Here is a 16,016-nt window from a genome sequence, read left to right as displayed (position 1 = left end):
GCTAATGGGGCAAAGGGGAGGCACAGATACCTGGGCAGAGTGAAGTCTGATGCTTTGGGTTGCTGTCTCTTTGCCCCTGAGAGTTCCCAGGTATGGTAAGACATAGCACTCTCTCCTTACTCAGTAACAGGCATGTGAGTGACAGTACGTGATGGGAGTTGGAGTCCTTGGCTAATATTGTCCTCCCGTAGCGCACGATCTTCCCACGGGGCGGGGTTTATGACCGAATGGGCGGGGCTTTGTACCAGGAAGAAGTGCCCAGTGTTTTTGCCCTGTGTGGGAAGCCGTCGTTCGCTTACCGTACCCTCTTTAACTATTTTCGCTTCGCTTTCGATATATTCAGCGGGGTTTTGATCGTGAGGGTCACCCGGTTGCCTAGGAGAGCCCGAGGCCTGGTTGGGAGCTCTAGGCCGCAGCTGCTATGCATGACGCTTTTGAGCCGGTGCTGATTTTGGAGAAGCTGCCCTTGCAGATAGAGTGCCTGGCAGCCTGGGGTAAGAACCGGGGCAAGGACCGGGGCAAGGGGGTTATCTACCGGACATGAGCAAAGCCATAGTGACAGCTTATTATCATTTAGTGAACTGTGAGGGTTAAGCTGAACTTCCGGCGGGGATATCGAGTGACAGGACAGGGTTAAATCACTTGTATGAGGGGTTTGAATTGAGGCCCAAGTGACAGCAGACAGCCTTTACTCGCCTTACTCAACATTATTATTATTATTATTATTATTATTATGTATTAAATTAACTCATTAGTGGCATTTGATGTGACGTCACGTGATGCTATGGAATCTCGGGTGTGACACAATACGGCTAATTGTAGCATTACGTCATCACTCATTTCTCTGTGTCATTCATTTCTTTGTGTTTTGATTATTTTTGTTTGATTGTGTGTGTGTGGAATGCTATGTCTTGTTTATTATTATCAGTTTTGTTTTTGTATGTGTGATGATTACAAATATTTTTGTTTTTGTAACTCAGGATGTGTATTGTTGTTATTTAGTGACCATTTAATATACTGAGATTGTGTTTCTCCCAGAATCCTTGCTTTACCGGGTAAAAAAAAATAGGGTAGAAAAAGAACACAAAATAGATGATTTTAGACAAAATATTCCGAGAATATCCAAATGAAAACCCTAAAGAATTATGCATATCAAACGTTAAATAATATCATTTAATATAATTATTATGTAAATGTATATAAGCAAAAATAGAACGCTTTTTAATAATGGATTCCAATACAAGGAGTCATATTTTTTTGTACAAAGTTATAATTAATACAGAGGATTTTTACAAATAAATTCTCTTCTTTTTTTCAGAGGAATGGCTTCTCGTCGGAACAAAACAAGGGCATCTCCTGTTATATCGTGTGAAGAAGGAGCAGGGTGAGTGTTTTTGGAATACCCAATAATAATTGATGATTTAAATAAAATGAAGCCTTTCAGTCTGGTGCTGAATTTCCATCTAAAATCCAGACTTTTGCTAAATGTAACCAATTAAAAAAAATTATCGTTTTTAAAGGGGACACCATGTCAATTTAAAGGGACCTCTCAGCTATCACATGCACTAAAGTGGATATGATTGCTGTAGTGTCCCTTTAAAGACAATTTAGTACATATTTTTTGGGCATATTCATCAAATATTACTTATTTGTTTCTAGGACGCAACCAGTTTGAAGTTACTTTGGAGAAATCAAACAAAAACTTTGCAAAGAAGATTCAGCAGGTAAGGCATCTGATTTGGAAAGTAACTAATATGCGTGGGGATTGAATCTGCTGTCAATCACTTTATATCACGATGGCTTCCAGCTCTGTGAGTTGTGAGTTATAACAGGTCATCATTAAGCAGACATTAATTATAGGGTCTTATGTTGATTCTGCTGCTGTGGAGTCCTTAAGTTTCTCGTAGTTACTCCTATGTATTTCATATTTTTGAAGGCTAAGCTCTTTAACTTTTCTGTCTGGATTGAGTATTTCTTTGTTTCTATTTCAGATTCATGTTGTTCCTCAATTTAAGATCCTCGTCAGTTTACTCGGTGAGTAAGGGTGCTTGAGAATTTCCTGTTGCCGTTCATATTTTAAATGTTGCTATTGCTTTTGTAATGCAGGGCTCTTGCGTATATAACTCATTCTTCTGTCTCTCTTTGGGTCAGATAATAATGTTTGTGTCCACGACTTACTGACGTTCCAGCAAATGACTACGATTTCAAAGGCCAAGGGAGCCTCTCTGCTTTCTTGTGACCTTCAAGTGAGTATTTGTTTCCTTTTTTTCCTTTTTTTTTTTGTAGCAGATACTTGGCATGCAAAAAAGCATTGATAACAAGTTCCGCTGCATTTAATAGTCATGGTATATATTTAAAATAATATATACTTTCCTGAATGTTGCCGCTGACTGCCTGCTGGCCAGAACACAGCAATCTTAGATAATTGTGGAGACGTATGTTCTGTAATATCCTTTCTTCTCTCCGTTTCCTAGAAAATTAAACAAATAGATGACCCACAAAGTGACTTCATTTTTAGAACAGCTAATGAAATGATTTTTCTTCTTTAGTGATAAGACCACATTCTAAACCTTTTTTTTTTTTTTTTTTTTTTTTTTTAGACATAGTCCCTATTGCCTCTAGCGATACCTTACTATTTTTTCTACAGGCATGTCTAGAGCCAGTTGGGGTGATTGTAAAACATATATTTGGGAGATACTGTAATTCACAATCTTTTATGTAGATCAAAAAATCATAATTCGGTTTAAACCTGTTCCAAAGGTGTCTTTTTTTCTGATTGAAGGGCCTACATGCCAAAACGATTATCCATCCAATATATTGTAGTTTTGAAACCGTCATCACTGTCGTAGATTTATTGTCTGCCTGTCATCTGTTGCACTTATAGAGCGATACCACCTCAATGCACAGCATCTGTAGTTTGTTATAGAGTGACGTAATAATGTTCTGATTTCTAACACGCAAAAGGACTTTTTCTCTCCGGTTTTAAGTAAATAATATGTGAAGGATGCATAGTACTTTATAGAGGCTTTGCATGTTTCACTTGAATCTTCTTTCTTCCACTGTTCAGGACTCCGATTCAGATCTGTGCTGTAATCTGATATTCTGGAGCTTCTCTCTTATCCCCTCTCTCTCTTTTCATCCTTGCAGCACTCGGCCTCAGGAGAGGAGACATTGAAGATGTGTGTGGCTGTGCGGAGAAAGTTACAACTATATTTCTGGAAGGACCGTGCATTTCACGAGCTTCAAGTAATCAGCCACTTTTTGGTACCTTGTGGAGGTTAGGTCAGAATGCTTCTCAGAGTGTATATAACTCAACCATTTCATATATTATGGGAAGACATTCCTACCATAAAAGCTTTCACTTTCACAAATCCTTCATTTTACCGTTAAGTACACTGAATTCACCAATCCAGCAGATTTCGCTGTTTATTTCTAATAGTGCCAATGTTATCCTAGAATGCAGATTATTATGGTGTGTGCGCGCCCGTGCATGTATTGCAAGGATGGTCATGCAAAAAAACTACATGGGTTACAAAAACTACTCACCTTAATAATAAAATGTGCGCTAAACTATGACTATATGCATATGAATTATATATATATAATATAGGCCAAAAATGGTACTAAAGTAATATAATAGAAACTTTTTTTTTTGTTTACATCTTGCAGGGAGACTTCAGTGTCCCAGATGTTCCTAAATCCATGGCATGGTGTGATAACTCAATCTGTGTGGGATTCAAAAGGGACTATTACCTTATCAGGGTGAGTAAAAAAATCTACGTATAACATAATATACATAACCCGATTTTTTTTAAACAATCTGTGATTTTTATTTGGTAGAGGTGAGTAAAAAAAGAAACTGGGCAGCAAGAGCTAAACCAGAGCCCTGTGCCCAACTCGGAGAACTGAGCTTTACTTGCACACCACATACGGGAAAGTCTTTTCATGCGGACCTCTGAACAGGCGTAGAGCTAAAGACAAAAACGGGAAGAGGGGTTTTTAGTGATCTCGGTTGCAGCTCGTTGTCCTCTCATCCTGACAAGCCGGGCTGGTTTGCTGCCCTCTAAGAGGTTTAGGTCTACTGGTAGCAGAGTTTATCTGAAGATAGTGTTTTCTCTTACCGTGATGTCTGCAGGTGGATGGAAAAGGATCCATCAAAGAGCTGTTTCCAACAGGGAAACAGCTAGAGCCGCTGGCCGTGCCGCTGGGTGACGGGAAAGTTGCAGTTGGACAGGATGACCTTACCGTTGTGCTGAACGAGGAGGGCACGTGTACACCCAAGTGTGCCCTAAACTGGACAGATATCCCTATGGCTATGGGTGAGAGATGTCATTCGGAAACATTCCATAACTCATTGTGCGCGTGCTGGATATTAACTATTTCATCAACAAGCACCCAAACGTAGTATTTAATTATTTGCAACGGAAGAACCCCCCCCCCCCCCGAAAACCCCTGCCAATAACATCTAACAAGCTTCTTTGTATTTTTCAGGTTTATTGTATAAAATGTATGCTGCTAGCTTGCCCTGGAGCCTATTCTGGTTTTAAAACCTGCGACAGCTCTGTGATTTTTCTTTCTACCTTCGCTGTTTTACTTGTGATGACATTCAGTCTTTTAATTAAATATATTTTTTAAATAACCACCAGTGTCACCTGCAAGAACTTGATTCTTGGTTAACTTCCCTTACTTAAAAGGTGATTTATACTCAAGCAGTCGCACCGATGCCTACCTGTATGCATTGTATTGAGAGTCTTTTGGTAGTGATCTGTAACTTTCTCTGGAACAGAGCACCAACCTCCGTATATAATCGCCGTGCTGCCCAGATACGTGGAGGTCCGAACGTTTGAACCAAGGCTGCTGGTGCAGAGTATTGAGCTGCAGAGACCTCGCTTTGTCACATCTGGAGGGTGAGTACATGGCCATTGACCTCAGATAAAGGTTGAGACTTCATCGCATAGATTTAGAACACAGATCAAATGTTGTAGCGGAGTACTCGTTTCACATGCAATCACGACTTATGGTAAATCCTGTTAAATTACTTATTTATATATAGTCGCTAAAGTCTACCGACAGCGGTGAACACGTCCTCGTTACATTCGTTATTCTACATTTATATCAATCCCTTATATATCAGCAGAAGAGCCTGCTATAGAACCAGTGATTTGTTTCTGCTTACACCGTTTTCTTTTTTTATTCTCCTTGATTCCTTCCTTCAGTGCCAACGTTGTGTACGTTGCCAGTAATCATTTTGTCTGGAGGCTGGTTCCGGTGTCCATTGCCACTCAGATACAGCAGTTGCTCCAGGATAAGCAGTTTGAGCTTGCGCTGCAGCTGGCGGTGAGTAACCGGACCCACATGCTAATTGTGGGTACGTTGACTGTTTGCTCCAATGCCATTGGCTATCCATTTGTGTTTAAAATTGACACCTTGTAATCTTAATGCTATGCAACCCCTTTTGCTCCTTACTTAAAAGCCATCCTTTGGTTTATCAAATAAGAGATTGCACTTGTATTTGTAACATTGAAGGGGTTATATTTTATAGTGATTTTAATTCAAAATAACTCGATGTTACTGTTTATAAGGGCCTCCCATCAATCTGAACGGCAGGGACAATCATCAGCTCTTCTAATGCTGCGTTAGTGATATCCAGCTATAAATAAAGGCCAGACATTCCTAGTAAAGAACACACGAGAAATCTCTGTAAGATGAATTGTCTGTCCTGTTTATGTTTGATCATTTTTTTTTCTGTCTGAATGTTTCCTCTTTTTAGAGAATGAAAGACGATGCAGACACCGAGAAGAGGCAGCAGATCCACCACATTCAGAACCTTTATGCCTTCAACCTCTTCTGCCAAAAACGATTTGACGAGTCAATGCAGGTTTTTGCCAAATTGGGCACTGGTAAGGCCGGCAGGCTTTTTCCGGAATGAAGAGATCAAGAGGTTTGCGGGAAGAAGTTATTAATATGCGTCTCTTGTTTACTAGATCCTACTCACGTTATTGGCATGTACCCAGACCTATTACCCTCTGATTACAAGAAGCAGCTTCAGTACCCTAATCCAGTACCGGTACTCTCTGGAGCAGAACTGGAAAAAGCCAATCTAGCTCTCATAGATTACTTAACCCAGGTGAGCGCTGTAGTAAACGCCAGCTACAGTTTCCGTACATATTTTTCGCAGACCAAATAAACCACGGCCTGGGTTCAGTTGTAAAGCCAGCTCCAAGGAGAGAATGCACTGAGAATGCTTGTATACGCATGACCCTGAAACTCGCTCAGCTGCTTATTCTTCACTGATTCATTGTGGGGGAGGCAAGCAAAACTAGAACTGTCAGCATTACATTGTATACTTTTAATGGTGTGCAGTGCAGCTTAATTTATGTTGGTATCCAGTAGGGACACAGTATTTTAATTACGTTTATTTATATAGCGCCAGCAGATTCTGTAGCGTTGTTACAATCAGTGGAAAATAAGTCACAAGACTGGTACAAAAGGAGAAGAGGGCCCTGCTCTTGCAAGCTTACAAACTAGTCGTCGGTTGAGGGGGAAGTGAAATAATAGGATGATTTTACATAGTTTTATAGCATGTTTTAACTTTTTTTTGTTTCTTGAAGAAAAATCAAATTTTGTATTACATCATAAAGCGCTATGCTAATACTCCTCCCTGTGGTCATTACATGTTATTGTATATATGCTAATATATAACCAACAGAAAAGAGTCCATCTGGTAAAGAAGCTGAATGACTCTGACCACCAATCCACCACCTCCCCTCTCATGGAGGGAACGCCAACCATCAAATCTAAGAAGAAACTCTTGCAGATCATAGACACCACTCTGCTCAAGTGCTTTTTGCATGTAAGTATCGCACCTTACAGGTGCCGCTGATTTCTATTTCAGACCCAAGTAGTATAACTCTGGAACGTTGTTTTTATCAGACCAATGTGGCCCTGGTGGCTCCTCTTTTGCGACTGGAGAACAACCACTGCCACGTGGAGGAGAGTGAACATGTCCTGAAGAAGGCGCACAAGTACAGTGAACTGATCATCCTGTATGAGAAAAAAGGGCTGCATGAAAAGGGTGAGGACATATCTTCTACACAACGGACAATATGGATGACAGCGGCTCACTACAAAGCTTGCAGCCTAGCACTGATATTGAAACTGACAACATATTTAACACTTGGCACTTTAAAGAGAGATAAATCTGAAGTTCGGTCTCCTCTGTAGTGTAGAGACGTTGCGTTAACCCAGAAGCAGCATGTTCCAAAGAGACCGTGATTTGGCCAGATATTGTAAGCCAATGGTGGCTGTAATAAAGTTAAGGGAGGTTTTTTTGTTTTTTCCAGAAATCTAAATGCTTTAATTTGCTGTGGGTGTTTTAGAGCGCTGTTCTGTAACTTGTTCTCTATGTCCAGATGCATCCATATTCCTTTAATGGACTGTATTTTACAATGAAATTATTTTTACCAGAAGCTATTGCAGGACCTAATCTGTTTTATTGCAAAAAAAATGCATGTTTTTCCTACTTGTTTGCAATGACCCAGTAATAGAACAATTGTGCTGCTATTTGATTTATCGGACAGCCCTGCAGGTTCTAGTGGACCAATCTAAGAAAGCAAACTCTCCGCTTAAAGGTCACGAAAGGACAGTGCAATACCTGCAGCGCCTGGGTGAGTAACAGGGTATTCCTACGAACGTGGCAGAAACGTGCCATTTGTTATAAAAAGACAGGTTCCAAACACATGCATAGAATATGCAGGTTACCAGAACCATAGACCAATTCTAATAATGATTCCATGGTTTATCATGGTCATTTTCCCACATTTAGAATTTATTTTTTTTATAAATATGGGCTTATTCTGCTAATTAATAATTTTCAGTGTTAAGTTAATGACACTCAGTTTCCCAGTATGATCATTTTACTCACATAGAAAAGAATGTGTGAAATATATATATTATCTTTTATTTATATAGTGCCAACAATTTAACCCCTTCGCGACCTTTGCCGGTTCAGGACCGTCATAACAAGAAGGTCACTAAATGACCTTTGACGGTCCTGAACCGTCAAAAAATTAAATAAGCTTAGAAAGTGATCAAGGATCACTTTCTTCGCTTAAACGGCCTTGCTGCAATGCCTCGATGTCGAGGCATTCAGCAAGGCCGAGATCGGCATCGGGGGCCATGTCTGGCCCCTCCCCGGGGCGTCAACAGCCGCCATACATTGTATGGCGGCGGACGCCCGTTTTAAAAGCGTTTAGGAGGCGATCAACGATCGCCTCCTAAACTTAAATGGTGTCGCTGGAATGCCTCGATCAGGAGGCATCCAGCGACACCAAACACTTACCTCTGGGTGGGCTGTGACCGCTCCGGAGAGCGGTCACAGCCGCCGCTGCCGGTGATCTTCGCCATCAAGCAAGATGGCGGCGGCCCGGGAAATAAAACAATAAAGACGAAAAAGTTCGCTAGAGGGTCTCCAGACCCTCTAGAGAACTGGCTCCACTTGCTGGTTGAATACAGGTACTGCATTCAACCATGCAAGTCAATGGAGCCCAGCTTTCTAATCACTATGTGATTAGTAAAATATTAAAAAAAAATAAAAATAAATAAAAAATGGAAAAAAATTTTTAAAAAAAATGTGCTAACATTTAAAAATAATTATGCAGTGATGTCACTAGATGAACCATCCAGTACCAGCAAAATGTGTAAAAAAAAAATATAAAAAAAGTATTAAAAAAATAAAATAAAATTAAAAAATAAAGTTTATTATTTTGAGCAAGTGCTAAAATTTCTCAAAAATCTCAACAAAGAGTTAAAATAAAAGCACTTCAAATACCCAAGGGGTGTCTAATATATAAAAAAAATGGCTGATGGGGTAAATTGGAGTGGCCTAGCTCAAAGATAGGGCATAGGTACAGACTGACCAAAATGGAGAAAAAAAGCGCACTTCCCAAATGTGGCATTTTAAATCTGAAACAACACGACAAACCCATGCATGTCGGGTATCACTGCACTCAGGAGATGTTCCTGAACACACATTGGCGTGTTGTTTGACAGTGGCATATACCAGGACCTGTATATCTATAACTAAAGTACAATTTGTGTGAAAAAAAAAATTACTATTACAAAGTTTGACAAAGTGTAGTTCTATAATTGGTGCATGGAAAGGGTTAAAATAACAGCATTTGGAATACCCTGGGGTGTCTAGTTTTCAAAAATATATGGTTTGAATGGGTTAAATTGAGTTAACCGGCTTCAAAGATATTCCAAAGAGGAGAGGGAGGCACAATGACCAAATGACCACCTGAATTACGCATGCCCCAAAAGTAGCCTTTTACCAGCCAAACAATCTGACAAACCCATGCATGTGGGGTATCGCTGTACTCAGGAGATGTTGCTGAACACATATTGGGGTGTTGTTTGACAGTGACATATACCAGCACCTGTATATCTATAACTAAAGTACAATTTGTGTGGAAAAAAAATTACTATTACAAAGTTTGACAAAGTGTAGTTGTATAATTGGTGCATGGAAAGGGTTAAAATAACAGCATTTGGAATACCCTGGGGTGTCTAGTTTTCAAAAATATATGGTTTGAATGGGTTAAATTGAGTTAACCGGCTTCAAAGATGTTCCAAAAGAGGAGATGGAGGCAGACTGACCAGATTTGTTAAAAAAGATTTGGAAATCATAAAACGCTGCTTGTACTTATTGCCCTATAACTTACAAAAAACAGCAAAAAAACATAAAAACATTGGGTATTTCTAAACTCAGGACAAGTAGTAGAATCTATTTAGCTAGTTTTTTTACTTGCTTTTTTAGGTGAGTAAAAGATTTTTCAAATAAAAGTCCTAAAATGTGTTTTTTTTTCAATTTTGCACCATGTTTTTTTTATTTTTTTTATAGTAAATAAGATGATACGATCAAAATAATGGTATCTGAAGAAAGCCCATCTTGTCCTGAAAAAAACAATATATAACTTATGTGGGTACACTAAATGGGTGAGGAGAAAATTACAGCTGAACACAAGCACCACAAAAGTGTCAAAACAGCCTCGGTCCCACAGGGTACAAAACGAAAAATGAGCCCGGTCCTTAAGGGGTTAAGCAGTGTATATATAATATATATATATATATATATATATATATATATATATATATATATATATTAGTATTTTGGTGGAGAGGTTAGATTTAGTCACTAACCTGCCAAATCAGACTTTTAAATACCATTTATATGTCAGTATTTTTATTTAGATCCATAAATGTCTCACACTTTATTATCTCCCAATGCATTTTCTTTTACTTTAGGAGGAGAGAACATTAAGTTGATGTTTGAATACTGCATTTGGGTGCTTAGGGATTATCCCGAGGATGGACTGAAGGTTAGTGTACATATCTATAAACTATAGGGTTTAATGGAGGGCAATTACATTCCTTTCACTGGATAATTTATCACACCCTGAATACAAGGATTTACGCAAAAAACCTGCCTTTATTCTGGTTCTTAAAAAGTGTGATCCAGATAACGGATAGTCTGCATTCCTTCCATATACAGTAACCTAGAATTTTTATTGTTTAAGCTGTATGCAAAAGGGGACGCTTTACCTTAACCCCTTAATGGCAAAGCCCATACGTGTACGGGCTCAAAATGCATTGTTTTCAATGGGTTTAGGGACCGCCCATTGTCCTTAAGGGGTTAATAAATCAGGAAATATATTGTTACAGTTCAGTAGTCGCAACTTTGTGTTTTTTGTTTGTTTTTATAAGAATAATAAATACCTACAGTTTTACAATATGTTTGCTTCTGATACTTTGTGTTTGGAGTAGGAAGGTCAGACAGAGTAATCACTTTATTAAGGTAAAGAATCTGGATATTAGGATAACTGCGCTGTTCGTGTTGTGACAGATATTTACCGAAGACTTGCCTGAAGTGGAAAGTCTGCCGAGGGATCTCGTGCTAGCGTTTTTATTGGACAACTTTAAACACTTGGCGTTTCCATACCTGGTGAGGAGACTTGACCTGGGGTTGTTTTCTAGAAACTTTAAATGGCTAATTCTTCTGTTTTTATGATTGTATGAAAATGTTAACAATACTTTTAAATGTTGGACCCATTATTGTATTATATATATATATATATATATATATATATATAATATGAATTACAAATTGGACTTTGGGGGGGGGCATTAATGGGGATGCACAAGGCACATTTTAATATATCAATGCTTGCTCTTAAATCCTAAGGACTAATCCATAATTTTTTGGCTGAACTGCCTTAAAACTTTATTTAGGCTATAAAGTGGCGATGAAAAGTTGGGATTTGGGGAAAGCTATAACTCCTGCAAGCTAGTTTATTTATATTAGTCCTCGCTAATAGTTTTGTGTCTGAATTTGCAGGAACATATTATACTCACCTGGGAAGAAGGGGGTCCAGATTTTCACAACTGTCTGATCAAGCTGTACTGTGAAAAGGTGCAGGCTCTGATGCAAGCTCTGCCCAAAGGTATGGGACTTGATAGATTTAACTGAAGAACAAGAGGTTTGCAGTTACACCATCTGCTCTTTCACTTCCACTGTACTTTCTTGTTAGCATGTCTGTTCTTTTAAATAACATTTGGAGATCATCGGAAACACTCACAACCTCCTTTAAGAACAATGGGCGGTCCCTAAACCCATTGAAAACAATGCATTTTTAGCCCGTGCATGTACGGGCTTTGTTATTAAGGGGTTAAAAGAGGGCAAAATGAGGCTGCTCTCTCAGGCTAATTTTAGTGACCCGCAGAAGCTACCACGAGGGTTGTGCACCATCTGATATTACCAAGAACCAGACTATGGCATTTCCATAAAGACTGGATCGGGCAACACGGAGGTGTAGAGGTCTTTTTGGTGGTTACACAGACCTCCGCATCTTCTGCAGTACTCCACGAGGCGCTTGGGCCATATATTGGTAAATTTTTCCCTTATGGGGAAAATAAGGGCAAGACTGCCCCTATAAAGGAAAGCTCATTTTTTTATGTAAGAAATATAAAACTGTCTCCTCTCTACTGTAGACTCTGCTTTTAATGAAGTAGCGAGTACTGGAACAGTAGCTGCTGGGACAGAGAAAGGAGAGCTGGGTGAATTCCGTCGCAAACTCCTCAACTTCCTGGAAATATCTGACTCCTACCAACCAGAACGGCTGATCAGCAACTTCCCATTTGATGGTGAGTTGGAAGAGTCCATTGAATATGTATTGTTATGAACTTCTGGGGAAGTGAAACCACATTGGGTTTGCCTTTTCTGTGTCAGATTCTGCATGGGATCATAAGACACAACGTATTCTGTATGCGCTATGCCGTTGGTCTCTTAAATTATGGTTTCCACAAGACTTATTGAAACCAAATCATTTTTTTCTTGCTGCTAACCAATGTAAACTGAGACCTTTTCACAATAAAACTGTTTGGTTTTGACTAGTTCCTTTTCCATTTTGTCTATTGTTAGCGTGTTTTAAAAGGGGATCTAAAGAGTACTTTAGTATGCAACTGTTCCATTGACCATACATTATGAAGTATCCGTCCCTGTGCATTTCAAGATGGGCCAACAAGGCGTTATAATGCATGGTTATTACAGCCGGGAGATTGACTTTACTCACTGGGCATTTTGCTCCTTACAGGACTGTTGGAGGAGAGGGCCCTCCTCTTAGGACGGATGGGGAAACATGAACAAGCTCTGTTCATTTATGTTCATATCTTGAAGGACACCAACATGGCAGAGCAGTAAGTTCTCTAATGGACAGCGCAGGAGAGGTTTCTTTGTGACCAGTTATGATTATTTATGTCTTTTTGGCTATAATACTGTATGACATTTTTGGGAAAAATGAGCTATTTTTATAGTTTGTTACTTTACATTTTTCATACAGGGTTATGTGCTTTGGCCGTTTATGACCTTATTGTTGACTCTTCCATGGTATGGTCAGTGTGTCTGTTAAAGCTATTTTTTTGTTTTGTGTTTTTTCTTGCTTCCGTGTGAACCTTACAGCAGCGATGCTTGACTTTGCACCTTCTAGCTGTGGGAACAGTAGCCTTTTTTTGTACAGAGAGTTGGCAGCAAGTTTGATCTAGAGATCTATCACTGCGGTGACCGCATTGGGGATGTCTCAGATCCTTGCTCCCAGAAAGCAGCCTTCAGGAAACTAGGCGAGCAGATTGGGAGCTGTTTTCTAATCTTGAAGAATATTGGAATATAGTACTTTTTGGTTTACGTTTCTCTCTTTCTTGTAGGTACTGTCATAAACATTATGACCCTAACAAGGAAGGCAATAAGGATGTGAGTATGTCATGCTGCCCTTGTCTCCTGTTCTTAAAGGGAGAATATATCACTTTAAGGTGCGACAGTGCCCATTTTTTTCATACATTTGTTGAAGTAAACAGTCCCTCATTGACTTGTCTTTTTCAGTGGAAAAAAAAAAAAGTACTTCGCTCATAACCATCATCCCCAGGCTGCCCTGCTTTGAGCATTTGGAAGCACAGCCTATAGCCTTTAATGGTGCCTCAAGTTACAAGAAGCTTCATGTGCTGTATAGTCCCTTTTGGTAAATGTGTATAGGATAGGGCTGTATAGCGGCCATTCAGCATATTGGTCTAATGCTCCCAGTGCATTCACCCCGATCAGCTGTGTTCAGAATTGACAGTTATTTGACACTGGTTCAAACAAAATTGACTTTTTTGGGCCACTTTTGAATAAGGCATTAAATGTGTGGACCACCTCCCAATTTTTGGCATTGGCGACATCAAAACAATTAGTGCTCGGGTAGATAATAGATTAAAGCGTAAGCAGTTGCAATTATGTTGCGACAGTTTTTCCTCAACTCTTCTTCAGGTCTACTTGTCCCTGATAAGGATGTATCTGTCTCCACCTGATGTTCACTGTCTTGGTCCGATCAAAATTAAGTTAGACGAGCCAAAGCCAAACATTAAGGCGGCCCTGTCTGTTTTGGAGCAGCATCACGGAAAACTGAACACAACTAAGGTAACAGTCGTGTATTAACCTAGCAAACTGCTGGAAGACGTCTCTGTTGTGGTTTTACTGTGTGTTATATATATATATATATATATATATATATATATATATAACTTTGTACTGTTCTGATATTTCTCAGGCCATAAACTTGCTGCCGGCAAACACTCAGATCAAAGACATTCAGATCTTCCTTGAGAAAGTGCTTGAAGAGAATGCCCAGAGGAAGAGGTTTAACCAGGTTCTTAAGAACTTGCTGCATGCAGAGTTTTTGAGGGTAAGTACTATTGCAGAACACCCTTATTTATACCCTGTAAAACTATCTTTTTTTTTTAGTAACTATTGGAATTTTTAACAACATCCATAAGTTGGTGTACTTTCAGCAGAATGAACACTTTACCCAGTGATCTTAAACATTTCATATCATTTTTCTAGTTGTAGATCTGGTTTTTGCACTTTGCCGCAATTTTGTTTTTCTGAAACATCTGGATAGATCTTTGGGTTGCAATTTCCATTTTAAGCAGCATTTTTGTATTATTCAGATATACATTCGAAGGATATTCTGACGCCTTAGTGAATATTGCATTGAACTTGTACATTTAGCCCATGTACAAAGTTGTGCCAACTTTGTACAACAAAAGTTCAGTGCTCTCATTTTTTTTTAGCAGACTGAGCAAGCCTATAGTATAATTCTGCTGTTCCTATAGTATAATTCTGCTGTGACATACTGTGTGTAACCTGTTCGATTTGAATACCTTACAAACCCTCGTAGGTACAAGAGGAACGGATATCTCATCAGCAGGTGAAGTGTGTGATCACAGAGGAGAAAATTTGCCGCGTGTGCAAGAAGAAGATTGGAAACAGGTGAGTCGCGTACTTCTTGGTACTGGGTGAGGTTGGCTGCGGTCAATCTGTTTATATAATCCAGCCCAGAAAATAAATATTTTATTTGGCGCACATATCTTGCTACACGTTTAAGGTAAATTAGCCAACCCGATGAGGATATGGTAGAACACACAGACTCGCAGTATTAGAAAGCTGCCCTAACAGCCAAGCTGTAATGCCATTATGTTATCACAGGGTAACTTCCCACTTTCCTGAGTTATAAACCCTCTTGGCTCTGGTGGGATAGCCAGTTGTGTGTCATTAATGTGTTCTCAGAGTCCTAGGGGACACATCCAATGCTTTTCAGCTTTGTGTTTGTTCCTTTAATTCGCAAGAGATATGGAAAAAGAATGACCCGCAAAAATGATTGAGGTCCTAGCTGTTCCACTCTTATATATGTGCCGATTAGTGTATGGATATAATACATATCCATGTCTCTTTTTTGAAGACTTTGCAATATGCAGCATCATTGATTGAACTTAAAATTATATACATGTGAAGAATTAATGATATATCTTAAGTAATTTTTCTTTACTACCAAAATCTCATTTAGGAGGCTTTTCCCTAATGTTATGTCCTCACCACCATACCAACTAATGGCATAGTCCCTAAGCAATTGTGACAACCTCACTTTGAACACTTTGTGTTTGTTCTGTGCTTCAATAGAATTGGCCCAATAAAAGAACTCTCTCTCTCTCGCAATTTATGAAGTTCCCTTCCCTCTATGTATTTGGTCTTTCTCTCTCTTCTACCCACAGCGCCTTTGCTCGATATCCCAATGGCATGGTTGTCCATTATTTTTGCTCCAAAGATGTCAGCTCTGCGGACACTTGAAAGTATCCCCATAAATCGAAGAGACTCAAAACCGAAGCGAGGACTTTGCGACGGCACTAAGCAGCTCGGACCCTGGTGTAATGAGCTGTGTGCAGTGCAACACAAATGTGCGTAGCGCCTATGACCCGGTCCCATGCGGATATTATTTATAGCGGTCATTAGGTTACACCTGTGTCTCATCTAACTAGGCTCAAGCCTTAACACCCTTAACATGGGTCAACATGTCTGACATCGAGTTTACACTAGACTGTCTGTAGGTCGTCACAGATGAAGAAGGGCGATTTCTATTAAGGTATCGAAGTTT

General features: G+C 39.4%; 1 protein-coding gene across 2 annotated transcripts; it reads left to right on the top strand.

The window, feature by feature from the left end:
- The first annotated feature begins 421 nt into the window (after nt 1–421).
- Nucleotides 422–15,712, top strand: LOC149284051 (vam6/Vps39-like protein). 2 transcript variants are annotated; one of them, XM_089497185.1, is made up of 25 exons: nt 422–494; nt 1,319–1,384; nt 1,660–1,724; nt 1,992–2,034; nt 2,152–2,246; nt 3,148–3,246; nt 3,670–3,762; nt 4,136–4,319; nt 4,787–4,907; nt 5,217–5,337; nt 5,771–5,900; nt 5,985–6,127; nt 6,710–6,853; nt 6,934–7,075; nt 7,581–7,667; nt 10,306–10,379; nt 10,904–11,002; nt 11,396–11,517; nt 12,077–12,201; nt 12,651–12,753; nt 13,258–13,303; nt 13,856–14,005; nt 14,136–14,270; nt 14,766–14,857; nt 15,637–15,712. In XM_089497185.1, the coding sequence occupies exons 1-25, from the start codon at nt 422–424 to the stop codon at nt 15,710–15,712; spliced, it is 2,628 nt and encodes an 875-aa protein (XP_089353311.1). The 2 variants fall into 2 exon arrangements, with proteins under 2 accessions (XP_089353311.1, XP_089353312.1); XM_089497186.1 differs by having other exon boundaries at nt 1,319–1,393; nt 1,663–1,724; nt 11,396–11,501; nt 12,070–12,201.
- Nucleotides 15,713–16,016: the final 304 nt, after the last annotated feature.

This window comes from Sceloporus occidentalis, unplaced genomic scaffold (genome assembly GCF_023333645.1).
Source record: "Sceloporus occidentalis isolate IW3139 unplaced genomic scaffold, rSceOcc1.0.p SCAF_100, whole genome shotgun sequence".
Lineage (NCBI taxonomy): Eukaryota > Metazoa > Chordata > Lepidosauria > Squamata > Phrynosomatidae > Sceloporus > Sceloporus occidentalis.
Note: the sequence above shows the minus strand (reverse complement) of the source record. Positions and strands in the feature narration are given on the sequence as shown.